The following is a 27265-nucleotide window of genomic DNA, read 5'->3' as shown; positions in this document are numbered from 1 at the left end:
TGCCAAGGTCGACAAGATGCCCCATCACTGGTCCCAGCTGATCTCTATCATTTTTCCCTCCCATCTCCCTGCTCTGTTCCCCGTGGTCTCCTTGAACACAGCAAACTTGCTGCCAATGTGGGGTCCTTGCACGTGCAGCTCTGGCTGCCCTTGAAGCTGTTCCCCCATCCTTGGAACAACTGATCCTTCTCGTGCTTCTCCCACCTTCCCCAATCACACTGTCACACCCCACCAATCATCCTGTTTTACTGTCTCCATAGGTCTCGTCAGGCATGACCTTTCTCTTTATTTTGTAACTTCTTTCTTTAGTCCCTGTTTTCTCCTCTAGAATTGGAGCTTGGGACTTCCCTGGTGGTCCAGTGGTTAAGAATCCACCTTCCAATGCAGGGGATGCAGGTTCGATCCCCGGTCCAGGAACTAAGATCCCACATGCTGCGGGGCAACTAAGCCCACATGCCGCAACTACTGAGCCCCCGTGCCACAACTAGAGAGAAGCCCGCATGCCATAGGAGAGCCTGCGAGCTGCAATGAAAGATCGCGCATGATGCAACTAGGACCGAATGCAGCCGGAAATAAATAAATAAATATTAAAAGAAGAAAAAGAATTGGAGCTCTACATAGGCCATCTTGTTCACTGCAAGACCCTAATGCCTGGCACATAGTAGGTGCTTGTGATAGATTTTTGCCCCCAGTGGCCTCCAGCTTGTTCACTGTTCCCTGCATCCACACCCTTGGGCTGCCCTCCCCACTCTGCCCCACTGATTCTGAGCTTGACCATATGGCTTATTTTGACCAATGGCCCGTGAGCAGCTGGGTTGCCAGTAGAGGCTAAAAAAAGTGCTTGTGACCTGGGGTTTTCCCTCGCTTGCTGGTCCCAAGAACTCTGCAACCACCCCCGTGAGAATAAGCCTGGGCTAGCCTGCTGGAGACACATGGCTTTAAGTCAGCACCATCAAACCAGCTAGACACACCAGTAAGGCCATCTTAGATGAACCAGCTGCCCTTCAGCTCACTGCAGCTGCATTGCGGGAGCCAACACAGGCAAGGGCAACAGAACTGTCCCCTGTGGCCACATACATTGCCAACCCACAGAATCGTTAGCAGCTAAATGACTGTTGCTTTAAGCCACTCAGTTTGGGGCTGACTTGTTACACAGCAAAAGCTGACTGACACAAGGCTCCATAAAACTGTGTTGAAAGGAGCAAAGGAATGAAGTCGTGTCTTTCCCTAGGCTCTGCCACGACCTCCCCCCCAACACAGGACCCCTGCCCCTCACCTTTCTTGTCACTGCCACAGTCGGAGGCCCCAAGCTCCACAGCCACCCAGTCCTTGGTGAGGGCAGCACGCTTCTCCCAGGCCCTGCTCTCCCGAGACAGCAGCCCCTGCATCTTCTCAGGCCTGATACTCTGCATCTCTCCAGGAGGCTCAACTTTAAAGGCAGGCTTCTTCTCCTCTCCCCAGTCCAGGGTTCTGTTGGGTTTCCCAGGGAACAGGATTCAGAACCTGAGGACAGACATACATTTAGTCACTCAACAAATACAGAGTGCCAGCCCTGTGCCAGGCATGATTCCTAGGTGCCAGACATACAGCAGTGAGGGAAGCAAAGCTCCTTTCCCTCTTGGGGCTTACATTCTAGTGGGGGGAGAGAGACAGACAGCATGCCAAATGATAAGTGCTCTAGAGACAAAGCAAGAAAGGGAATAATGAGTTTTGAGGTGAGGGTCAGAGAGTGGTAAAGGCAAACGTGCGTGCGTGCATGCACACACACACACACACACACACACACACACACAAGCATTCCACAACCCAAAGCACAGAGCTAGAAGTTTTTAGGAAAAGAGAGTTACCCCCATAATCCCTGTAGCTGCAGAGAGAAGGACCCTACTCTTCCCTCCAGCCCCCTATAGCATGACTTTCTCTTCTGCTGTCATTAAGAAGAAGAAGAAGGAGGAGGAGAGGATTTGCCATATGAGGGTTAAAAAATCCAATTTAAAATTAAATATTCTTTAGGGCTTCCCTGGTGGCACAGTGGTTAAGAATCCGCCTGTCAGTGCAGGGGATACGAGTTCGAGCCCTTATCCGGGAAGATCCCACGTGCCGTAAAGAAACTAAGTCCGTGCGCCACAACTACTGAGCCCGCGTGCCACAACTACCGAAACCAGTGCGCCTAAAGCCCGTGCTCTGCATCAAGAGAAGCCACCGCAATGAGAAGCCCGCGCACTGCAACGAAGAGTAGTCCCCACTCGCCGCAACCAGAGAAAGCCTGTGTGCAGTAATGAAGACACAACGCAGCCAAAAATAAATAAATAAATAAATTTATTTTTAAAAAATTAAATTAAATTAAATATTCTTTAATATTCTCATTCTATATCTTGTCAACTTGAAATTCAGGAGGCTGTTTGCAGGAAGCTATCTTCCTGAACTAAAATAACTTGACGTATAACCATTTACCTTGAGACTCTAAAGCTGGTTTCATGTTCCTGTTCTAGGACATTGTATGTATTACCCATGTTGCATGATATAACCCACTGACTGTCCTCGTGAATAGTATTTTTTTTTTAAGGAGTACGTTCTCCTGGTGTGAATGAAAAAGCTTTTGTAAGTGTGGTCTTCCTTGCTTAGGTTTATGCAAACAGAAAGTGTTTTATCAGATTTTAAAACCACAGAGTACATACTCTAGATTCAAAGGGAAGTTAGAGACTCAACAATCAAATGTATGTGGGGACCATGTTTGGAGTCAGATTCAAGGAAACCTGCTGTGAAGAAAAAAATTATTTTTTAGACACTCAAGGAAATTTGATTATGGACTGGGTGTTCGATAATATCAAGGATTTCTCAAGGGTTTTGTTGAGTGTGGAAGTGGCCTTATGACTAGGTAAGAAAATGTCCGTCTTATTATTTCTTAGAGATGTTTTTGTAGTATGCAGGGGTGTATTGACGGGATGGCTGAGATTTGCTTTAAAATTCTTCTGTAAAGAGATAAAGAGACAAAGGGGGATCAGAGCAAACATGCAAATGATGATTGTTGAGCCCAAGAATGGAGAGACAGTGGCAGGCAGTGCTGTCCTTGTACCCATGAGTAGATATGAAGCTTTTTCATAGTAGAACTTAACATATAAATTACAAATATGCAGAATATCTTCTTTTCTTCTACCTCGCCAATCATCATGTAGGTCTTCCTTACAGAGAGGGCTGGCTCACAGGCCCCTGAAACCCAAATTCAAACATGTTCCCCAGACACCTCTGTCCTCTCCCCCCAGCACTCCCTGTCCCCTGGGACTCCGGCTCCACCATCTTCCCCATCAGTCTCTGCAGGCTTCATTGGCAACTCGATCCCTTCCTCACCCTCACATCCAATTGATCAATCCCTGAGTCCACCTGCTCTGTCCCTTCTCTGTCCCCTGTGGTCCACTCCACACCTGACCCCCCACCCCGATCCTGTCCCCTAACCCCAATCCCCAGTCTATCCCCCCAGCTTCACCCTGCACAAGACTTTTGCTGGTCAAGACGCTTTCAAGGCATCCCATGCGGGGCAGAGGCCAGCTTCCTTTCTTGGTCTCTAACCCTCCACCACCACAGTCCCTGCACTCGCCCATTATCAGGTCAGCCCAGGAGGCAGGTTTAACACACCCAGGACTACAGAACACTGAATCCCAGGGAGAGAAGTCCCCCTCTTCAGCACCCTTTTAAATTTCTTTTTTAAAAAGTTGAGTAGGGACGTCCCTGGTGGTCCAATGGTTAAGACTTTGCCTTCCAATGCAGGGGTTGTGGGTTTGATCCCTGGTGGGGGAGCTAAGATCCCACATGCCTTGGGGCCAAAAACTCAACACATAAAACAGAAGCAATATTGTAATAAATTCAATAAAGATTTTAAAAGTGGGCCACGTCAAAAAATCTTAAAAAAAAAAAATGAGTAGGGAATTCCCTGGCGGCCCAGTGGTTAAGACGCTGCACTTCCACTTCAGGGCACACGGGTTCAATCCTTGGTCAGTGAACTAACATCCCACATGCCGCACGGCCAAAAAAAAAAAGAGTAAAATACACATAACAAGAAATTTTACCATCTTAACAATTTTAAAGTGTACATTCACATTGTTGTGCACTCATCACCACCATCCATCTCTAGAACTCTGTGTATCACACTCTGTCCCCATTAAATGCAGAATCCCCCTCTCCCCCTCCCCCTCCCCCAACCCCTGGCCACCACCATACTTATGGGATCTTAGTTCCCCAACCAGGGATTGTACCCAGGCCCTCGGCAGGGAGAGCGCGGAGCTCTAACCACCGGACTAACAGGGAACTCCCCAGACTACTTTCTGACTCTCTGAATTTGCCTACCGTAGGCACCTTGTATAACTAGAATCACACAGTATTTTTGTGACCGATTTATTTCACTTAGCAGAGGGTCCTCAAGGACATTATTGCTAGAAAAGAAGGGAGGTAATTTAAAGGAAAAAGAGGGGTAAATCCTAGTTGGGGTGCTAGAATGAGAGAGTAATCTCGAAGGTGGGGAAAGAAGGGCTGGTGTTAATAAGATGCTAATTGCAGCCATCACAGCAGAGTGGTTAAGAGCAAGGTGTGGGTGCGAGTGCATGGCGTGAATTTCCGCTCTGCCACGCATTAGCTGTGTGACTTTGACAGGTCACTTTAACCTCTCTGAGCTTCAGTGTGCTCAGCTGCAAAATGAGGGTGCTGGGAATTCCCTGGTGGTCCAGTGGTTAGGACTCTGTGCTTTCACTGCAGGGGGCACAGGTTCGATCCCTGGTCGGGGAACTGAGATTCCACAAGCTCAGCGGTGAGGCCAAAAATGATAAATAAATAAATAAATAAATAAGTAAAAACATAAAATAAAAGGAGGGTGGGACTTCCCTGGTGGCGCAGTGGTTAAGAATCCGCCTGTCAAATGCAGTGGACACGGGTTCGAGCCCTGGGCTGGGAAGATCCCACATGCCATGGAGCAACTAAGCCCGTGCACCACAACTACTGAGCCCGTGTGCCACAACTACTGAAGTCTGCGCACCTACAGCCCGTGCTCTGCAACAAGAGAAGCCACCGCAATGAGAAGCCCGCGCATGGCAACAAAGACCCAACGCAGCCAAAATTAAATAAATAAATACATAAATTTATTAAAAAATAAAATAAAATAAAATAAAACGAGGGTGGTGATGATAACAGCAACTTCCTCCTACAGTCATTGTGAGCTTTCATACACAGTGAGTACCTAATGAATGAAGGAACAAAAAGGTTTTTTCCTCTTCCTGGCTCGCCCTTGCCCTTCTGTGTGGGCTTCTAGACATCCTGCCTGTACTCCAAAGCTGAGCTGACACATCACCACCCCGGGAGACCCCGTGAATATTTGCCACCCATAAAGTGCTCGAATGGAAATGACTTTTTTCAAACCATTTCTCAGCCGGAACTTTGTGCCAGGCCTGTGCTGAGCATTGAGAATCTGAAGATCAGTTGAGCAAGGTCACAATCTCCTGGAGGAGAAAGACAACTGAGCAGAGAGGATTAAACACAGCAGCCAGGATTGCTTTGAAGGTAAAAAGTAAGTAACGCATATACACTGCTTAATAGCTATTACCTGCTATTATTGTTTATTCACCTTTACAATGCAATGACCACCGCCTCTCCTGAAGGTTACATCAAAATTTTAAACTTTTTTTTTGGCTGTGTTGGGTCTTCGTTGCTGAGCACGGGCTTTCTCTAGTTGTGGCGAGCGGGGGCTCCTCTTCGTTGCGGTGTGCAGGCTTCTCATTGTCGTGGCTTCTCTTGTTGCGGAGCACGGGCTCTAGGCACGTGGGCTCAGTAGTTGTGGCTTGCGGGCTCTAGAGCACAGGCTCAGTAGTTGTGGCACACGGGCTTAGCTGCTCCACGGCATGTGGGATCTTCCCGGACCAAGGCTCAAACCCGTGTCCTCTGCATTGGCAGGCGGATTCTTAACCACTGTGCCACCAGGGAAGCCCCCAAATTTTAAACTTTTGACAAAACCATAGATGGGGGGAAAATAGCCTCCCTTTAGAGTCTTATTTCATTTCCTAGGGAGACGGAGGAAATGTACATGTTTGTTGGCCAGATTTATCTTCCCTTCTGTGAAGTGCCCATTTGTACCCTCCCTGCGTTATTCTATTTGTTTCTTTTTTTAGCTTTTACTTATTGATTTACAGGAATTCTTTATTCTGGATATTGACCCTTTGCCTGTTACTCTGTCTGTGTCAGATATTTTCTCCTGGCCTGTCCCTTTTCTCTTCACTTTGCTTACACAGTGCCTGAAGTCTTGGATTTTGATAAAGTCCAAGAAATCAATTTTTAAATGCTTTTCCTCACCTTTATCTCATAAACACACTTTCCTATAAGATCTCATACTTTACAGTCTTGTTTTAGATGTTTAGTTGCTTGAACCTTCTGAAATTTTTTTGAATGACGTGAGGTAAGGATTTAACTTTCTTTTCCCAATGGAGAGACAACTGAATAATCCTGGTTACTCAGAAAAACAGCCCAAATAACTAATTTATCCAACAGATAGGATGAGCAAATGCATCGTATGTAAATTATCTTATTAATCCCAGCAGCCCCAAGTGGTAGGTATTATTAGCCTTGTTTTTTTGTTTGTTTTTGTTTTTTCTTTTTTTCCAGAGAAGGGAACTAGGTGTAAAGGAATTAAATGATTTGTCCAGAGGATGCATGACAAGACTATGAAAGAATTGAGATTGGTTTTCTTACGAGTATCCATCTATGTCACATAATTAGAAGGGGAAACTTCCTTTGTTTAACTGTTTATGAGGTGGGTTTCCAGGCATTCCAAGGATAGGTCAGTGTGAAGAGGGGAGAGACAGATTTTAGAGTAAGACTCTTAATTCACCCCTCACTATTTCCTTCCTTGTTTGTTTGTTTGCCGCACCGAGTGGCTTACAGGATTTTAGTTCCCAGACCAGAGATCAAACCCGTGGCAGTGAGAGAGCCAAGTCCTAACCACTGGACCACCATGGATTCCTGACCGCTCACTACTTCCTATAATAACCAGTCATTTAGTGCAGGAGACCAGGTCGGGGAGCCTTCAGGGGGTTGAGAGCTCGGCCTCCTGACCCAGATCTACCACAAACCAGCTGTGCAACTTTGGGAAGTGAATGAACTCAGTCTCAGTTTCCTTATCTGTAGAATGGGGACAATGAAGTTCCTACCTCACAGGCTATGGTGAACATCAAGTGAATAATACACATGCTTCACATATATTGACTGCTCAAGAAATGTCATCATGTTATCATTATTACTGAGCACCAGGTTCTCAACACGGGGAAAATTCCACAAGTGGTCCTGATAGTTCAGATAATTAAAGGTTGTTCTTAAAATAGACTCAAGTTTGAGGAGCTCCCTCAAGGCCCTGGGGAGCTGGGGAAGACTGCTGAATGACTTCTTGGGTGAAGATTTCTTCCCGAAAGAGGAGAAGGCAGTGAGGAGACAGTGTCTAGAATCTCATTCTATGTCTTACTCTCATTTTTCTCAAACTTCCATCATTCATATATCCCTTTATCAACGTTTGCCATGTCTCTGCATTAATGGATACCACCTTATGACTGTTTCCATTTCCACATAACATCTGAATATAAGTAAATAATCATTTATCTGATATTTTTATTGTAAATGATCTCGTTTTTTAAAACCCTTTCAAAAGGACCTTTACAAAGGAAACTTTAGAGCAGCCTTATAAACCGAAAGCCAGTTTCGTGTGCCATTACAAAAAAAAAAAAAAAAAAGGAAATAAAATCAAGATTAATAAATCATAGTTAGAAGCTGCTGCTTGGTGTGGTTAATTGAACTACTGGCCCACGTTTGTCATCTTCCTGCTGTAGCATAACACATTTTCCTCTTGCTGTAGCCTCACGGCAAGCCAGGGTGTGGAGAAGTAAACTCTGATTACCGTGAGGCTATGGTAAAGGGTAAAGATGTATTATCTCCATGAGCCTTGTCCCTTTGCTGATTGAGCTTTGTATCCTTTCTCTGGGATAAACCACAGCCATGATGAGTTCAGTGAGTTCTCCTAGTGAATCACCAAACTTGGGGGTCATCTTGGGGACTGGCAACATGGCTCTCAAACCTTGGGCCAGCACAGATGACCACCATTCTACCAGAAGTTGAGTGCTGTTGACATCTCTTTGGGGCTCCATGAGTAGCTGACAATTCATTCATTCAGTCATTCATTCAACAAAGACTTATGAAACAGCTGCTACATGGAAGATGCTGTCTTGGGTGACTAGGACAATCAAGATAAATGACTTGATGAAGTTTACCTGCTAGTGATGAAAACAGACAACGGACAAATAAACCCAAAAATATAAAATAAAATATAGTTTGTGCTAGTTCTATGAGGTACATGACGTAGAACTATGTGATAGTAATGGTGAGGCCACTTTAGATGGGAGGTGGTCTTTTTGAAGAGGTGGCATTTTGAGCTAAATCCTGAAAGGTGGAAAGGAGCCAGTTATGCAAGAATCTGTGGCAGGGAGAACAGCATGTGCAAAGGTCCAGGGGGACAACAAGGAGGCCAGTGTGGCCAGAGCGGTCAGGTAAAGGAGAGAGTGATGGGGGATAGGGTCAGAGAGGCATCCAGGGTCTTGAAAGCCACAGTAACATCATTTTTTTTTTTTTTGGCCATGCCGCATGGCATGTGGGATCTTAGTTCCCCAACCAGGGATTGAACCCGTTGCCCCTGCAGTGGAAGCGTGGAGTCTTAACCACTGGACCACAAGGGAAGTCCCCCACAGTAACATCTTTGAATGTTATTGTAGGTGCGTTGGGAAGCGATGGAAGGGTAGAGGAAAGGTGTGATATAATCTGATTTAGATTTTCAAGGCATCACTGAAACTATTATGTAAGGAATGATACGGAAGGGGCTATAGGTACAGAGGATCAGTTAGGAGGTTGTTGTACACCAGGTGAGAAACAGTTGCATTTGGTGGTGGCAGTGCGTGTGGAAAGCAGTGGACAGATTCAGGGAATACTTTGGAGGTGGAGCTGAGAGCCCTCACGGATGGTCGGAATGGGAAGAGTGAGAGGAAGGGAGGAATCAAGCACGACTTTTGGGCTATGAACCTGACCAGCTGAGTGTCTTGCAGTGCATTAAGTAGGGTTACGTTTCTGTGTGTGTGGAGAAAATCCAAAACTCCCTTTGGGGCATGTTAAGTGTTCGATGCCCGAGTTTCTGAGGTCAGCACCAGGAGAGCCTGGATTACTCAGATAGCATTCGAAGACTCTGGGGCTGAGGGTTGGGAGTGGGCTCAGAAATCTGCTCAAAGAGCACATGCATCTAGCAGGGGCAGTGGCAAAAGTAGGCTCCCGGTACCGTCCGCGGTTCTGAAACACTTCAGGCGGATCTGTCCGTGGTGCTGAACAGGCCGCTCCTGAGCTGTCCGTGGTACTAAACCTCTAGGCACAAGAGCTGGAGACTCTCTCTCCCTCTCTCTCCCTCCCTCCCTCCTTCCCTCCGTCTCTCTCTGTCACTTTTTCAAAGTACCCACCCTCCTGGGAAAGGCCCCGCTGTTGCCTGGAAACAAAGCTCTCTGGAATGAAAGCAAATGAGGGAAAAAAAAATCTGCAGTCATTTTTAAGAGGCAGCTTTGGCTCTTAGGACTGCAGGACCTGGCTACATCTTACTGGAATTATTAACACGAAGTTTCCAAAACATCTCTGAATATAGGAAAACAAGGGAAAGATGTGCCAGAACTCAGGCTGTTGGTTACGTTGGATTGGGGGAGGCAGAGAAATGAGATGGGGAGTGACAAGCCCTTCGTTTCTATGTTGTGACGTGGGGGCTACAAGAAGGAAATTATTGTAGATTTACATAAATACATCACGGCTATATTTCATGCCAACCTGAACTGCAAACATCTGAAATCATGAGCTTTGGGTGGCACTTTTTGAAATGACAAGAAGCCTTGTGATTTAAAAATTCCTCGGGACTTCCCAGATGGTGCAGTGGTTAAGACTCCATGCCTCCAATGCAGGGGGCCCCGGGTTCGATCCCTGGGGAAACTAGATCCCACATGCATGCCACAACTAAGAGTTCGCATGCTGCAACTAAGGATCCTGCCTGCCGCAACTAAGACCCAGCACAACCAAATAATAAATAAATAAATAAATAAATAAATAAATAAATAAATAAATAAATAAATAAAACATATATATGTTTTTAAAATTTAGAAAAAAATTCCTCAAAAATCCATACTTGCGAATATGTTCAATTGTGTAAACAGTGTTTGTTATTTTCGTACCATCTTAGCTGGTGAATAAACATGCCGGTCATCTTTTGTTAGGATTAGTCTTGAATTATGTAGGTTTTGAATTGTGTAAGATCTTAAAAAATGAGTCCCTGGGGTAAAATCCAACCATTCTGGGATTGATGAATGAATGAACACGTTTGTCATTCCCAAAGATCTGGTCACCAGGGAAGCCACAGCTTTTCCCACCACTATGAAGAGACAGACATTCACAAAGCACCCACTATGTGATGGATTTTGCAGGGGACACCCAGGATGCCTGAGGCATTTCCCCTTTTCCTAAGTGGATGATTTCCACACCTCTTCAAGGGGGAGGAAGATTTGCGGCTTTGACTTGAGCTCGTTGATCAGGTAGAGACACTGAAATCTGGCTCTTACATACTTTTCTGTCCTCTCATGGCATTGTCAGCCCAGTGGGTTTTGATATTCCAAATTCTCTAAAGAAGCTGTAGCTCATTATTATATATTTTTCTTGCCTACTGTCTGTCTCAACTTCTAGAATTTAGGCTCCATGATGGTAGGGACTATCTGTTTCTATTTCATCCCCAAGCCTCCAGCATCTAGAACACTTCTTCTAGATGGTCTATGAATTTTTCGAAGGGTTAAATGAATGAAAGGTGATGTTTGTAAACACAAGATATCCCAATATCTTAAAGTTGGTAACTCACTAAATTAAAAAGAAAATGAATGAACTGAACTAAGCACATCAGTTGGCTGGATGCAGCCCAAGATTTGCCCGGTTGAGTCCTCCAAGGTCATGGAATCCCTACTGAGCAAGACTCTGCCATGGGACCACGTCATGGCCAGGTGAAGTGATGTTCCCTCCTCCAGTCCGTCAGTGGTGGCCCAGAAGGCAGGGTTGTGTGCCACCAAGCATGGAATCTGGTCAGTAAGGATCACCCCACAAGGATAAGAACTTACTTTATCCCTTTTAACAATTTCAGGGAAAATTAATCACATTGTGTGGTTGCATCTATTTACCATGGCCCTTCCCCCAACTAGCAGACACTTAGGCTATTTCCAAACAGTAATCATTTGAAAGCCTCAGACTCCTTGAGAGAGACCCAAATTCAACTTGTAAACCACACAGCCATGATTTAACCCAGGGCAATCTGTTGCCAAAGACCTTCTTGTTTCACAACTACTGAAGATTCTTCAGTTTACTCTGCAGGCAAAAAGTAGAATGATTGATGTGAGAAAAACTCACCTAGTTGCCAAAAACCTTAAAGCATACAGTCACTTGGGGTGTCTAGGGTGAAATATAAAATGACAGAGAGTTGCCACGTCTGCTTAGAGAAATACGTGCCCACAGAGCTTTTCTGTGGTCTGACTGATGGGGTTCACATTCTAAAGACAGAATCTTTATAAATCAAGTAACATTTATTGATAGCTTATCGTGTCCTCAACAAGATGCTATCCATAGGGTGATGTTATTATCCTCATTTTACAGAACAAAATAGATCTTTGTGGGCCGATATGGAAAGGTCTCAAAGACACATCATTGTATGGGAAAAAAGCACATTGCAAAGCCACAGATGGAGTCTGACATCCCTTACATGAAAAAACCAACAACACGTAAAACAATGTCAGATATTTTCTATGGATGCATAGATGTGTATGTAAAGGCTTGCCAAATTTAAAACAAAAAACGTATTTAAAAGAAAAAGCTCACAAGACATTACCGAGTTTATCAAGGTTACATTTGTTTGTTCATGATGAAAACGCACTAATTTTTTTTTTTTTTTTTTTTTTTTTTTGCCACACTGCACATCTTGCAGAATCTTAGTTTCCCAACCAGGAATTGATCTGGGCCCCCGGGAGTGAAAGCGCCGAGTTCTTTCACTGAAGGACTCGAGTCGCTGAACTGCCAGTGAATTTCCCCCAAAAAACCACTGATTTTGTTAAACGATTATCACAGTCAGAAAGTTCATGACAGACCCTCAAATTTCAGCATGGCAAAACTCACGGATAAAGTTGATTTTGCTTAAATTGCAGGTTTACAGGAAGTTTTTTGTTTTTTGGGGATCAGGACTAAATAGGATGACCCTGTTATATTAGGTTAATCTCAGGGTGTAAACTAATTTTTCTTCCTGGACTATGGCATGCCGTGAATGTGACAGTTTTGCTCCCACGCGTACTGCTTACCAAATAAGAAGTTAAAAATCCTAAAATCCAAACATTGACCATTGTATTTCAATGTCAGAGATGTTAGCAATAAAAAAAAGTAGGGGCTTCCCTGGTGGCGCAGTGGTTGAGAGTCTGCCTGCCAGTGCAGAGGACACGGGTTCGAGCCCTGGTCTGGGAGGATCCCACATGCCGCGGAGCAACTAGGCCCGTGAGCCACAACTACTGAGCCTGCGCGTCTGGAGCCTGTGCTCCGCAACAAGAGAGGCCGCGATAGTGAGAGGCCCGCGCACCGCGATGAAGAGTGGCCCCCACTCGCCGCAGCTGGAGAAAGCCCTTGCGCAGAGACAAAGACCCAACACAGCCAAAAAAATAAATAAATAAAGTGTAAAAATTAAAATAAATTTATAAAAAAAAAAAAAAGTAAAAGTGCACCTTAACATCAATGAAATATGACATATCGATTTAATTATGACAACTTAGTCAATAACAACAGTGCGTATATCATAGTAAGAGGCTGATATGCATTTGGCATTGTTATTATGGGATGGGTAATATTAGCCAAGATAAGGAAAGTCAGGCCAGTATGAATGCATTTGCAGATATGCACACACAAATCCCATTTCCTTCTGTAGGCACAGAGGTGTATGTAAATGAAAAGTAAAATCACACTCCCAGTGCACCCCAAATCCACAGCAGTCACTCACCTCTAGAGCAGAGACTGGGGTTGCTGAAGTGAGAGCAGCAGGAAATCTTGATCTTTGACAGAGAAAATGTGTGCACTTGTTGACTGTCAAGAAAGAAAAATAAAATAATAAGTTTAAAAGAGAGATTTGGAGAAGGTAAGTCCCTCTCTGAGAGGTGAACTATGAATGGTCTTGCTCACCCCTAATTCCCACTGTCTAGCACACAGCAGTCACCCTTCTGGTCCCTATTAAACCAGATCACCTGGCTCATACAGCCAGTAAGTAGCAGAGTTGTGATTCAGACCCGAAACTCACAGGCTCTAAAACCTACTCCGCCCCACAGACAGCCTACTTCAGAAGGCTTTTCAACACCACAGGAGACAGCCCTCCCCTTCCCAGCCTCACCCCAAAATAGGGTTTGTAAATTCGCCAGGGAGGGGGCTGGGGGATGGCGGTCAGTTCTCCACAAGAGTCCTCCTCTCCTCCCAGAGAGGATCCTGGATCCATCCTTGGGCAGCCAACCTGTTTTTCTTTCCATCCCTGGGAGACGGTTGATTGCCATGGAAACCCACATCGTCCTCCCAAAGATCCAGACCACCAGCGATGGGAAAGACAGTCCTACCTTTTGATTCCCTGGTTTGTTGGGCCTGATAGGATAAGATGAGGGCTGTGTGTGTGTATGTGTGTGTACAGCATCCCTTGAAGGTTTCTAAAGACACTGGTAATTGTGGTTACCAGAAGAGAATCCGGTGTTGGAAGATGAGGAGAACGTTGTTTTTTGTCTTATATTCTCTGTCCCTTTTGAGTGTTGTATCAAATAAGCTCTTAAATAAATAATAAAGGCATAAGGTGGAAAAATATGTATGTTTTTAAAACATTAGGATAAAATGAAAAAAGAATTGGGATACAATGTTGACATGAGATGTACAGTGATTTAAAACTTCTTTCTGGGACTTCCCTGGTGGCACAGTGGTTAAGAATCCGCCTGCCAATGCAGGGGACATGGGTTCGAGCCCTGGTCCAGGAAGATCCCACGTGTCGCGGAGCAACTAAGCCCGTGCACCACAACTACTGAGCCTGCACTCTAGAGCCCATGAACCACAACTACTGAGCCCGCGAGCCACCACTACTGAGCCCGCGTGCCACAACTACTGAAGCCTGTGCACCTAGAGCCCATGCTCCACAAGAGAAGCCACTGCAATGAGAAGCCCGCACACTGCAACGAAGACTAGCCCCCGCTCACCGCAACTAGAGAAAAGCCGACGCACAGCAACGAAGACCCAACGCAGCCAAAAATAAATGAATAAATAAAATATTAAATTACTTAAAAAAAAAAACTTCTTCCTGAAATCAAAGTTATGTACCCACATACTTAAAAAAAATCAAATAGTTCTGAGTGGCAGACACATGGGAGGTAATGGGGGAGGGATGGAGTGGGGGTTTGGGGTCAGCAGATGCAAACTATTATATAGAGAATGGATAGACAACAAGGTCCTCCTGTAGAGCACAGGGAGCTATATTCAATATCCTGGGATACACCATAATGGAAAAGAACATAAAAAGAATGCATACATATGTATATCTGAATCATTTTGCTGTACAGCAGAAACTAACAAAACACTGTAAATCAACTATATATCAATAAAGAAAGACATGGGAGGTAAGTTGTCTTATTCTCTATACTGTCCCATAGGCTTGTAGGATTTCATCATTACTTTTTTTTTTTTTTTCATCATTACTTTTTGAAGGGCAACAGGAGGGTCCCAGTTTCAGGTGAGGTACAGTAAGTACACTCTGCCCTGTCTCTCTCACTGAGGCGTTTCAATAAATTAGCAACCTGTAAAGAAGTAGGAGTCAGTCTGAGAATTTTAATCACCAACAGCTGGCACCCTTTGGGTGATCTGTAGGACAGGACAAGGCAGCGGGGTCAGAGGCCTTCAGTCAGCAGCTATTTACCAACTTCCAGAGAAGCATCTCAATAGATTAACAACCTGTACAGAAGTAGTAGCGTTTCTTCTATCGATACTTCGCTCTCTCTCTCTCTCTCTCTCTCTCTATATATATATATATAAGGCTGTATAGTTATATAGTTATATAAACATAAGTATATATACTTTATATATAGTTACATAGTTATATATGTACAGTATATATATGCACTATATATATAGTGTATATATATACTTTTTAAAAACATAAATGAGAATACACGAGATACACTGTGGTCAATTGTTCATTTGTTTTTTCATTTAATACTGTAACCAGAGCTCCTTCCGTATCAGTATATTCAAGTCTTCCTCACCATTTCTTACCTAGACGAATCCTAAGCTACTTAGCCAACTTTCTAAGGACAGATTCTTGGGTGCTGCCCAATTTTCCTGTCTTCTGAGCAAGGTTCCAGTGAACCTTGGGGTGACAGGAGGCTATCCTTCCTCCAGATATGCACACAGCGGTCTTTGCTAACTGGGGCTCTGCTCAGATATCCCCTCCTTAGAGAGGCCTCCCCGACTGCCCAAGCTGAAGTAGCCGTCCCCTTCATCCTCCACATAATTACCTCTGATCATGCTCAGAAATGAGTGCTCCTGGCTCCATATGACAAAGGGCTTTGGTTTGCTCACTGCTGGATTCCCAGCCCTTAGAACAGTGCCTGGCACAGAGGAGCTGCTCAGGTATTCGCTGAATGAATGACTCTCCACTCACCCTGAAGCCTCCTGTCTCTTGAGATTCCTGATTATCAGAAGATGCAGAAATTCTACATATGCACATACTTAAAACCGCCTCTCCTCCACCACTAAGGGGGAAAGAAAGGAAAAAAACCTCAGGCTCCTTGACCTAATTCTCTCCTCCCCCTTTCCACACACTTCTGCTCACACCAACCTCCCTGTGATACATTGAATTCAGCAGTGAAAAATGGCAACTTCACACCTACCTCTCTCCGTAAAGCAGGTGGTCACTTGTAAATAAACACCCACATTCCCTGTAGGCAGCTCTTTAAAGAAACTTGGGCAAAAGGAAAATTCCCTCTATGAATTTTCATGCATTGGAGAATATTGGTTGGGTAAATGAGTATCTATGATGAAGGAAATGGAAAATCTATGGAGCCTCCGAGGGTGATGATGCCGGTGGAGGTGAGTGGGTGGGGAGATGGATGGATTTAATTCCCTCCTAATATTTCTCCCTGCTCATGGGAGACCAATAAACTCCAGGGAAATTTGTTCTGATAATAGGCATGGAGCATGGTTGCACTTGAACCTCACATCAACCTTACGAAGTGATAATAAAATTATTATAATGATAATTATGACACATAATAGAATCTTTTCTGCCAAGAACTGTTCTAATTGCTTCACTGTATTACTTCATTTGCTCTTCATTACAACACTATAAGGTAGATACTATCCTTATCCCCATTGTACAGATGAGGCAACTGAGGTGCAGAGAAATTAAGTCACTTTCCCAACATTCCTTAACAGGGGAACAACAAAGCCAGAATCTGAATGCAGCAGTCCACCCCGGAAGCTGTAACCTGATGCTGTCATTTGCACCTCGTTGGTCAGAACCTAGTTACCCGGCCACATCCAGCTACAAGCGAGACTGGGAAATGCAGCTGAAGCTTAGGGGTTCTGGCACAATAGTAGAGACAAGTTTTGTGGGACATTGAGCAGTCTCTACCCGCTCACCCCCAACCTTGGCTTTCTTCCATGTAGTTAAGATCCAAAAACTCAGGAACGCACAGCCCAGCCACCCCACATAATGGGCCAGGCAGTAATTAAGACAGACATTCTTATACATTGGCAGGGAGAGTGCCAGTAGGGAAATCATTCTGGGAAGGTGTATTGGTATCGCTAACTGATGCTATCTCCAGGTAGATAATGTCTCCAACTCCCAGCTGGTGTCAGAGAACTGCTTGGTGGTTTTGGGAAAAACACACACACATTGGAACTGGTGCCAGAATCAGAAGGTCTAACCTCCAAAATCCTACAGCATCACTTCTGCCATATCGTATTGGTCAAAGCAACCCTCAAAGACGGCACATGTTCAGGGAATGGGAAGACAGAGTCCAGCTCCTGAGAGCAGAAGCTGCAAAAAATCACGGCCATTTTTAATATCGAAAATGAGAATGTATTTATTTATTTATATATTTGTATGTTTGTGTTTTGGTTGCATCACCTGGTTTGTGGGATCTTAGTTCCTGGTCTTAGTTCCCTGACCAGGGATCGAACCCAGGACCCTGGCAGTGGAAGCGCAGAATCTTAACCACTGGACTGCCAGGGGATTCCCAGAGAAAATTTTTAATGGAAAAAGGAAATGGGGGGGGGGGAAGAGAAGCAATTAAAAAAAAAAAAAAGCTTATGGGAAGAGGTAGCTTGAGGGCCCCAGTCCTAGGACCACACACGTGCCCTGCGACGGTGGTCGCAGCTTCAGGGCAGGCAGATTCTGCTCTGCCTGCTCCATCTCTGCAAGCTTCAGGATCTTCTAGCGCAGATCCAAATACAGACAAAACGCAACCACGTGCTACTCCCATCTTGCTGACCCTGTCCTGTGGCCTTTCCCAAATATATTATACCTAAGCCTCTCCTCCTGCAGTTAAATGACATGATATGTGTGTCAAGAGTTTCGGGGGGGGGGGGGCCGGAGGGCAGAGTACACAGTCAAATGATAATAGTAGTAAGACTTGTTATACCCAGTGAGAGGCAACATCTCATGACTATGAGAAGATTCAAATGGTTAATCCACGTCAAGTCCTTAAGACAATCCCTGGCACTTAAAAAAAGACCCACAAAGTGCCGTTGCTATTGTGGTTGCTGTGGGTTTTTTAAGAGGCCCCATCAAACTGTTATAAAACACAAGAGAAGCTTAGTATATGTCACGAAAACAGCTAAGGCTTTAGAACTACAGCGTCCAACGCAGTAGCCAGTAGCCATAGCGACTACGAAAACTTTAATTTATCAAATTAAGTACAACTGAGAATTCAGTTCCATGGCCACACTAGCCACATGCCAAGTGCTCAAGAGCCACACGTGGTCAGTGGCCACCATACTGAACATCGCGGACACAGAACTTCTGCATCTGTGCATAAAGTTGGGTCGGACAGCGCTGTTTTGCGGGCCCCAGCTCCTTTTGAAAGGACTTTATGCCAATTAACTCACGTCATCCACACAACAACCCCATCTGTAGTGCAGGTTTCCTGACTGCAACCTCTTTACAGACGAGGAAACCGAGGCTTAGAACATTAGGACACGGATCCAAAGACACAGAGCTGGGATTTGAACCGGGCAGACCTGTCTCCCAACCAGTCCTAATGAATTCTTGTTATTTTCAGTATTGTTGAAGCAATTCCTTTCTTCCCTTCTTCATTCCTGCATCCTCCTCCCCTCCCCGCTCTCCTTCGCAACCCCCTCCCTTCCTTCTTCTCTTCCCTCTCCTTCCTTTCCCCCCTCGCCTCCCTCTTCTCTCAAACTCCTCCCCTCCTGCCCCTCTTTTTGTCTTCCCCCCTCCCCATTTCTCCCTCCTGCTTCCCCTCCCCTTCTCCACTAGGAGTACCACTCTCCTCCCCGCCCCTCTCCATCTCCCCCGCCACCCTCCACCCTCCCCTAGCTCCTCCTCCCTCCTTCCATTTCCCCTCCCCTCCCACTCTCTCCAAGGCCCTCTCCATCCCCCTCCTCCCCAGTAATCCCTCTTCTTCTCCCACCTCTCAATCCCCCCCTACCCCGGTCGGCGCGCGGAGGAGTCTGGGAGCGCGGGGTGGGTGTGGCCTCGCGCGGCGCGGGGGCGGGGCGGAAGCAGCGGAGCCGCGCAGGCGCAGACCGCGCTCTCGCTGGCCATATCGCGGTCAGAGCCCCACCCCGGCCCCGCGGCCGCCGGTGAGTCCGCGCAGCCCGCCCCGCCGGGTTCACTGGTCCGCCGGGTTTTCGTCGAGGGGGAGGACCATGCACCCTGGATCGCGGGAGGGACCCCGGAGGGGGCTCTGAATCCCTGCCCCGCCCCTGCGTGCCTCAGTTTCCCCGCCTGGACAGTGGGTGCGAGGACCGCACCTGTAGCCGAGGTGCTCCGCGGGGCTCCATCCACCGGATCTGCTCCGTTCTCGCTACTGTTTAGGTAATAGTAACGGCCCCGCCGCCGCTGGCAGTCACGGAGCGTTGATTTGCTCAGTGCCGGGCGTTGAGCTGAGTGCTCAGTGCTTAGTCAGCTAAGCTGAGTGCTTAGCTGAATACTCACTCCGCGCCCCGCAGAGGGTGCCCCGCTCCAGCAGTGCCAGCGTTGCCCGCCCGGAGGTCGTCAGAGATGCAGATCCTCGGGCCGCCTCTCCCGGGAAGACCGGCCCAGATTCCCTGGGTGTGTCCCCCGGGGCCGTGGCCTCCTAAGCTCTCCCGGTGATGCTGATGCTGATGAAGTGAGAGAGACGCCCTTTCAGCTCGTTAAACCCTTGCAGTAGCCTCAGCCGGTACGCACTGTGACTTCCCCATAACTGAGGCACCGAAAAGAAAAGACTCCCCACCCACCCCCCCCCCGCACCATCACCACCAGGGGGTTATTAAGTGCGACTTAATAACCACACTTAGGAAGCTCCGTGTCCGGCACCATTCTAGGGGTCTTTATCTGTATTGACTCACTTAATTCTCACAACAACCCTATAAAGTAGGGGTATTATGTCCCTCACCTTACAGAGGAGGAAACAGAGGTTAAGTGACCTGCCCAGGAACACACAACTAGGATGTGGCAGAGCCGAGATTGGAACCCAGGCAGTCTGGATCCAGGGTCTGGCCTCTGTCAGAACAGTGCTCTCCAGGGTGGGGCGTCTGCCAGGCCATGCAGTGGGGTGCAGCCAGAGAATGTTAGAGCTTGTGTTCCTGCGTCGTTTCAGTCCGAACATATAGTGATTCAACCTTACTCCTTAATTCGAAGATCCGTTTTTTTTCATAGTTTAATATCTCCGAAATTAGGATGTGTCTTACCACTGACGGTATGTTGTGGTTTAATTGGCAGATTCTTTTTTTTCCTTAGTGAGATAAAATCATGTTTTCTTTTAACCTATGGTCTCTTGGAGTAAGTGAAATACAGTTTTTACTAGAGTACATGTATATACATATATACGGTATTTGGTGTAGTTACGTGTATTAATGTAATTATGGTATTTCATGTGAGCATGTATTAATAGACCTTATTATATACATGTACAGCATTTAGTATATCTTTATATATACACCTTATTTACAAGGGAATATGGTATTTAGAGTTTATTTACCTTATATATATGTATATATGGTATTTGTTCTGTGTAAATAGTTTATATGCCCATGTATATGGTATTCAGAACTGTAGTATATATATAATCAGTTTACATATATCTTACACACGTGCATATGTAGTATTTAGTGTGCATGATTACACATTACACATTTATACAGGTATAAATGGTATTTAGTACCATAGCACACAGATATAAGATCACATATATCTTATATACATCTATATGTGGCATTTAGTGTGTGATTGAACCATATACATGTATATGTGATATTTTGTGTATATATCTTATACACATGTCATGTATATCAGTTTCTATATATCTTATATGCATGTACATATGGTATTTAGTGTGTGGTTACATCTCATATGCACATAGATACGGTATTTAGAATGTGTGTGCACCTTATGTGCTCAAATATAGATATATCTCGTTTTACTGTGTTTCACAGATACTGCATTTTTTACAAATTGAAGGCTTGTGGCAACCCTGCATTGATCAAGTCTATTGGTGCCATTTTTCCAACAGCATTTGCTGACTTCTTGTCTCTGTGTCACATTTTGGCAATTCTGGAAATACTTCAAACTTTTAAAAATTATTTGTTATGGTGATCTGTGATCAGTGATCTTTGATGTTACTATTGCAAAAAAACTACCACTCACTAAGGCTCAGATGATGGTCAGCACTGTTTAGCAATAAAGGATTTTTAAATTAAGATATGTACTTTTTTTTAGACATCATGCTACTGCACACTTAACAGATTACAGTATAATACAGACATAACTTTATATGCCCTGGGAAACCAAAAAATTTGTGTGACTCTCCTTATTGCGATATTTGCCTTATTGTGGTGGTTGGAAACCTAACCCACAACATCTCCAAGGTATGTTTGCACCTGACCATGCATATTCATGGCAGCATTACAACAGCCAAAATGTGAAAACAACCCTAATGTCCATTAGCAGAGGAATGGATAACAACAGGTGGTATGGTCACACAATGGAATATTATTCAGCCATGAAAAGGAATGAGGCCCTGATACATGCTACCACATGGGTGAACCTCAAATACACCCAGCTTAGTGAAACAAGCCAGACACGAAGGGCCACATAGTGTAGGATTCCATGTGTATGAAATGTCCAGAACAGGCAAATCCATGGAAACAGAAAGCAGATTGGTGGTTGCCAGGGCCTGCGGTGAGGAGGGAATGGGGAGGGACTGCTTCATGGGTGCGAGGTTTCCTTTTGGGGGTGATGAAAATGTTTTGGAACTATAATAAAAAAGGAGGGGGTGGGGGGCGGCTAGTTGTGGGCCAAATCCTTTGCAGGGTACTGGAATAAAAGATAATAAAGGGAAGCCCAGTTTAGTAGGAAGAATGTTGAGTATATAGATGGCGATAATAAAATAACAACAACAATAAAACATATATCCCTTACCATATGGCAAGCACTGTTCATAGCGAGTTACTTACACTAACTTGTTGAAACGTCATAATGACCCCATGAGATGGGGACCTTATGCCCATTTCTAGATGAGGAAACTGAGGCACAGAGAGGTTGAGTAACCTGCCCAAAGCTACACAGCAGGTAAGTGGCAGAGCCAGAATTGAAACCCAGGTATCTGGCTCCTGCGGCCTCACAGTTCACCAGCCCAGGCAACAAGTGTCAAAGGAGAGTGGCAGGCAAGGCCTGGGTCAGCGCCTAGGTGAGAGGCCCTGGTTCTCTCCAGAGCCCCACGAGCTGGGTCAGGGATGGTGGCCAGAGGAAGCCGATGCAGTACGGAGCAGTCGAGGGCGTGGTGAACACTCTGCAGCTGGGGACTGATTTCTCTGTCCCTGGGCCTTTGTTCCTGGGGGCTTTTTCATCTGGTAGCAGAGCTGGACCCCAAGTGTAAGCCGGGGCCTGGGGCAGTGGTGGGGGCTCAGCCGCTTGGCCCTAAGGGTGGATCTCAAGTCCAGGTCCTGATGGGGGTGTCTAGGCATAGTGGCCCTGGGTCTGATCCCACCTGGGAGAGACATCCCCACTCCCCACTTCCCCAGCCACCACACTGTGGGGGTGTCTGGGTAGCGTGAGCCCATGGGAGGTGTGTGCTGTGTCTCTGTTTCTCTGGATGAGAAGAGCTGGGTGTGTGTGTGTGTGTGTGTGTGTGTGTGAATCCAGGGGGCAGGGCTAGGCCTGGTCTCTCACTGCCCCCCTCTCTTTCTCTCCCTCCACCACAGTTCCATCAGCCCCCAGACCCCACCACCCATCCCCTGGTCACTGTGGGCAGTGGAGGGATGGCTACCCAGCTGCCGGCTGACAAGGCCCTGGTGAGTAGTGTCAGCTCCTTGCCCTTCTCCTTGTGGGCGGCCAGAGTCAAATGAGGCCCTGCTGGAGCCCCCCTCCGGGGCCTGTGCCCTGTCACCTGGGGCGGGGTGGCCACGAATACAACTTTATGCCGAGTCCCACAAGTCCTCATAGAGAATCATCAAACTTTGGGATGGCCTTGGGGACCGCCACACAGCCCTGAAGCCCCAAACCAAATCCAGTCCCAGCCCTGTAATAATGATGTCATCCTAATGACAGCTGACGTTTCTTGAGCACCTACTGTGTGCCAGTGCCATTCTGTGCTGGGGGAGGGGGATATTCCCTGGGAGGACCCACTGAGGCCAGGGCCTTGCCCCACCTCCCTGGCTCCTCCAGCCCTGCCGGCCTGGTTGAACCAGACATCTTTGCTGTCACAGGAGTTGGTGACATTCAAAGATGTGGCCGTGAACTTCACACAGGAGTGGCAGCAGCTGGAGCTGGCTCAGAGGGACCTGTACAAGGATGTGATGCTTGAGAACTTCCAGAACTTGAGCTCCCTGGGTAAAACGGGGGGTTCTGGGGAGGGCCCTATTCCTGGTTCATAGGTGGCCCCTTCTCGCTGTGTCCTCACAAGGAGGAAGGAGTGAGAGAGATCTCACTAATCCCGTTTGTGAGTACTCTGCCTTTATGACCTAATCACCTCCCAACCACCTAACGCCATCACCTGGGGATTAGGATTTCCACATATGAATTTGGGGGGGGGGGCACATATATTCTGTCCATTGCACGCACACACTAGGCCTCATTCTAGAGCCCTTGGCAAGTACTTGACGAGGAGTCTCTTTGCTTTCCCAGCCCCCAGCCCTCACGCCTTCCAGCTCTGAGAGTAGGTGACATGGCTGACATTCGTGTTTTCCGTCTCTTTCAGAAATGGAGTCTAGGCCGGAGAGGAACGGCCCAGTGGAAGCCGTCCCTGCAGGAGTATCCCCCGAGCTGGACCTGGAAGAGCTGGGAGGGGGTTGCCCCTGGGGCTGTGCATCAGGAGAGGCCGGGACAGCTTCAGGAAGGGCCCCTTCCGGGCATCAGCCAGGAATTCCAGGAGGGAGGGGCCCCCACAAGTGCGGCCCGCGGAATCCCGACTGGGAGAGCCCCTGCCGTCACTGAGAAGCCCTGTGTGTGCCAGGAGTGCGGGGAGGCCTTTGCGCACTGCACCGACCTGGCGCAGCACCAGCGCGCGCGCGCGCGCACGCCCTGGACAAAGCCTTCGCGTGCGGCGAGTGTGGGAGACGCTCCCGCAGGAAAGCCACGCTCACGGTGCACCGGCGCGTCCACACCGGCGAGAAGCCGTTCACGTGCGCCGAGGGCGGCAAGGCCTTCTGCCAGCGTGCCAACCTCACGGTGCACCGGCGCACGCACACCGGCGAGCGGCCCTACAAGTGCGGCGAGTGTGGCAAGGCCTTCGCCCTCATCACCAACCTGGTGGACCACCAGCGCATCCACACCGGGGAGAAGCCCTTCGTGTGTGACCTGTGCGGTAAGCGCTTCACCAAGCGCTCCTCCCTCCTCGGGTACCAGTGGGCCCCCCGTGGCGAGAAGCCCCACCCGTGCAGGGTGTGCGGGAAGGCCTTCCACAAGAAATTCTAGCTGGTCAACCACCACCGCACGCACACGGGCGGGCGGCCGTTCAAGTGCTACGAGTGCGGCAAGGCCTTCGCGCAGAGCATGACCTTGGTGGAGCACCGCACACCGGGGAGAAGGCCTACCAGTGCCGCCAGGGCGGCAAGTGCTTCACCAAGTCCTCCGCGCTGATCCTGCACGAGAGGCTCCACGACGGCGAGCGGCCCCTCCGCTGCACCGAGTGCGGCAAGGCCTTCAGCCAGAAGGCGCAGCTCGTGGTGTACGGGCGAGAAGCCTTTCCATGGCGGCGCCTGCGGGAGATCCTACAGCCAGAAGGGCTACCTCACCGTGCACCGGCGGACCCACACCGTAGAGAGACCCTTTGAGTGCACGGAATGCAGCAAGACCTTCAGCCAGAAGGCGCACCTCTGCATTCACCTGCAGGTCCACACGGCTGAGAAGCCCTACCGCTGCGGCGATTGCGGGAGACGCTTCCGGAAGGTGTCCTTCCTGCTCCAGCATCAGGCCATCGACAGCGACGAGAGGCCCATCCAGTGCGGCGTGTGCAGCAAGGCCTTCGTGCGGAAGCCCACCCTGATCCAGCACGGCTGAATCCACACAGGGGAGAAGCCCTACCAGTGCGGGCAGTGTGGGAAAGACTTCCCGCAGCAGCCCACGCTGACGGCGCACCGGAGGATCCCCACCGGGGAGTGGCCCTATGAGTGCAAGGTGTGCGGCAAGGCCTTCAGGCGCATCAGGAACCTCACCTGCCACCAGAAGACCCATGCTGCCGCGGGGGGGCCCGCCAGGGAGCCCAACCTTCTGCCTACCCTCCCAGATAACCTGTCACAGGTCAGGCCTGAGATGGCGGCCAAGTTTCAGCCTCCCGTCATCACTTTAGAATCAACTTAGGGACGTCAAGAGATGCCCTTGGGGCTTGTGACACATTCCTGAGAATTCCCTCAGGACAGGCGACAGCCACCCTACTTCAGCAGTGTGCGACCTGTGCAACCACACAGGGCCCGGCCCACGCTCGGTCTCACGCTCTGCAGTCACCGTTTTGAAATGCTGAATAATCTCTGGACAGAGGGCCCCATATTTTCGTTTTGCACCAGGCTCCAAAAATTATCCCCATTCCCAGGGGAGAGATTAGATCAGGCAGGGGTTGGCAAACCGCAGCCCCAGGGCCAGACCTGCTTTCACATGGCCCCCGAGGTAAGAATGGCTTTCACACTGTAAAATAAAGTGAAGGGTTGTAAAATAAAGCGAAAAGAATATGACACAGAGAGAGCTTTTGTGGCTTGCAAAGACTACATAGTCTCTGGCCTTTTGCGGAAAAGGTTGGCCAACCCCTGCCATCAACCAACAGTTACTTGTGGGAATTCCACACCCTTCCTCAACACAGGCTGGCAAAACCCGTTTGGTCTCATGGTCCCTCTTGGTGGTTCCCTCAGGTGGGCTCCTGGGACTAAGTGGAGGAGACTGGCCGGCTCTGTTCTTTCATTTCCCTCTAGGCCTTTTTAAAAAATATATATATTTATTTATTTATTTTTGGCTGCATTGGGTCTTTGTTACTGCACGTGGGCTTTCTCTAGTTGCAGTGAGGGGTGGCTACACTTCGTTGTGGTGCACGGGCTTCTCATTGTGGTGACTTCTCTTGTTGCAGAGCACGGGCTCTAGGCGCACGGGCTTCAGTAGTTGTGGCACGTGGGCTCAGTAGTTGTGGCTCACGGGCTCTAGAGTGCAGGCTCAGTAGTTGTGGCGCATGGGCTTAGTTGCTCTGCGGCATGTGGGATATTCCCAGACCAGGGCTCGAACCTGTGTCCCCTGCATTGGCAGGCGGATTCTTAACCACTGAGCCACCAGGGAAGCCCTTACTGTGGCTCAGACCAGCTGCTGTCCTTGGTGTTTAACATCACCTGCGTACCTGGCACTTTACCGGGAATAAACGTGATTCTCTGTTAAATGGCTGCTTATTCACTGCAGGATCTGGCATCTCTGCCAGAAAGGTTTGTCCAGTGGGAGCTTGTTGTAGCTCACTCACTGTATTCGTTTGCTCCGGCTGCCATGGCAAAAGACCACAGGCAATGGGCTTGAATGGCAGAAATCTATTTTCTCACCGTCCGGGATCAGGGTGTGAGCAGGGTTGGTTTCTCCTGAGGCCTCTCTCCTTGGCTTGCAGATGGCGGCCCTCTTGTGGCCTCTTCACGTGGCTGTCCCTCTGCCCGTGTGCGGCCTGGCATCTCTCTCCCTCTTCTTAGAAGGACACCAGTCATTGGATTAGGGCCCACTCATATGACCTCACAGAACCCTAATTATCCCTTTAAAGGCCCTATCTCCAAATGCAGTCACATTTTGAAGTTACTGGGTGTTACGATTTCAACATATGAATTTGGGGAGGACACATGCAATCTATAACATCCTTAAATGGCTAGAAACTTAGCCTTCTGCAACTGTAGCTGCTGTCTACATGTTACTGGAAAGCATGAGCACCCACCTTGCACTTTGGGTGGCAGGGGGAGACAGCGACCCCCCACACTCCTCATTTTCCTTCCTTCCTGGTGCAGTTAGTCCTGGGACGCAGCTGTCCTGCCAGAGACCGCATTTCCCACTTGCATCCAGGAGAGGGCATGGACCACTCCTCTCTGTGGAAGGTGAGGAGAGGGATGTGTCCAGAAAAGGCTGGGCCTTTGTCACCTGCCCTTCCCCCATCCGCCCCCTGGATGCCGACCCCAGGGTGTTTCCAGAAGCGGTGAGCTGAAGGTGGTAGAGGGAGTTTGGACCCCCGAGTCACCCTGTGGAGATCATCCTACGATCGGCCGCAAGGAATTAGGTCCCAGGTCGTTGGGGTTTGTTGCTGCATTTCGTCCATGCTGACCCAGCTCTGTGACCTCACCATCACCTCCACCCTGTGTGGGAGGTCACGCATCACCTCCATTGAACAGACAAGGAGGCACTGAGCAAGCTCAGGTTCACCACTGGGTGACTGGCAGTACCAGTGGTTGAGCCCAGGATCCCCTGACCCCAGAG

The 27265-nt window shown here is 47.9% G+C and overlaps 4 protein-coding genes across 14 annotated transcripts in view; 2 read left to right on the top strand and 2 right to left on the bottom strand.

The window, feature by feature from the left end:
* The window catches only part of SMIM17 (small integral membrane protein 17), a 57460-nt gene extending 56030 nt beyond the window's left edge, over positions 1-1430 (bottom strand). For all 5 annotated transcript variants that reach the window (XM_059904465.1, XM_059904464.1, XM_059904461.1 and 2 more), the window contains exon 1: positions 1277-1430. In XM_059904465.1, coding sequence (XP_059760448.1) covers positions 1277-1412 — 136 coding nt within the window. In that variant the 5' untranslated portion in view covers positions 1413-1430. The remainder of the gene's footprint in view (positions 1-1276) is intronic.
* An 11699-nt stretch (positions 1431-13129) lies between these two features.
* Positions 13130-27265, bottom strand: part of LOC132353319 (zinc finger protein 470) — an 81710-nt gene continuing 67574 nt past the window's right edge. For 4 of the 6 annotated variants that reach the window (XR_009498996.1, XR_009498997.1, XR_009498999.1 and 1 more), the window contains 2 exons: positions 26733-26880; positions 25753-26491 (listed from right to left, as the gene is read on the bottom strand). The gene's annotated coding sequence lies outside the window, so the exon portion shown is untranslated. Of the gene's footprint in view, positions 13189-25752; positions 26881-27265 lie in introns of those variants that run through there. The other 2 variants (XM_059904431.1, XM_059904430.1) reach the window with 2 other exon arrangements.
* LOC132353331 (zinc finger protein 189-like) lies at positions 18922-26059 on the top strand. 2 transcript variants are annotated; one of them, XM_059904460.1, is made up of 4 exons: positions 18922-19183; positions 22552-22641; positions 23056-23179; positions 23547-26059. In XM_059904460.1, exons 2-4 carry the CDS (start codon positions 22609-22611, stop codon positions 23780-23782), a joined length of 393 nt encoding a protein of 130 aa, XP_059760443.1. In that variant the 5' UTR covers positions 18922-19183; positions 22552-22608; the 3' UTR covers positions 23783-26059. The 2 variants fall into 2 exon arrangements, with proteins under 2 accessions (XP_059760443.1, XP_059760442.1); XM_059904459.1 differs by having other exon boundaries at positions 18922-19529.
* Positions 24341-25147, top strand: LOC132353893 (zinc finger protein 329-like). The gene is made up of 4 exons (XM_059905385.1): positions 24341-24349; positions 24394-24515; positions 24565-24803; positions 24858-25147. The coding sequence occupies exons 1-4, from the start codon at positions 24341-24343 to the stop codon at positions 25145-25147; spliced, it is 660 nt and encodes a 219-aa protein (XP_059761368.1).

This window comes from Balaenoptera ricei, chromosome 19 (genome assembly GCF_028023285.1).
Source record: "Balaenoptera ricei isolate mBalRic1 chromosome 19, mBalRic1.hap2, whole genome shotgun sequence".
NCBI lineage: Eukaryota > Metazoa > Chordata > Mammalia > Artiodactyla > Balaenopteridae > Balaenoptera > Balaenoptera ricei.
Note: the sequence above shows the minus strand (reverse complement) of the source record. Positions and strands in the feature narration are given on the sequence as shown.

Bases quoted from the DNA above. Each gene is read 5' to 3' on its own strand.
- LOC132353331 (XM_059904460.1), top strand. From the start codon at position 22,609: ATGGCTACCCAGCTGCCGGCTGACAAGGCCCTG. The intron at 22,642-23,055 runs GTGAGTAGTGTC...TTGCTGTCACAG, and splicing joins TGCCGGCTGACAAGGCCCTG to GAGTTGGTGACATTCAAAGA. The intron at 23,180-23,546 runs GTAAAACGGGGG...CGTCTCTTTCAG, and splicing joins CCAGAACTTGAGCTCCCTGG to AAATGGAGTCTAGGCCGGAG.
- LOC132353893 (XM_059905385.1), top strand. The intron at 24,516-24,564 runs GTACGGGCGAGA...GAGATCCTACAG, and splicing joins CAGAAGGCGCAGCTCGTGGT to CCAGAAGGGCTACCTCACCG. The intron at 24,804-24,857 runs GCAAGGCCTTCG...GAATCCACACAG, and splicing joins CATCCAGTGCGGCGTGTGCA to GGGAGAAGCCCTACCAGTGC.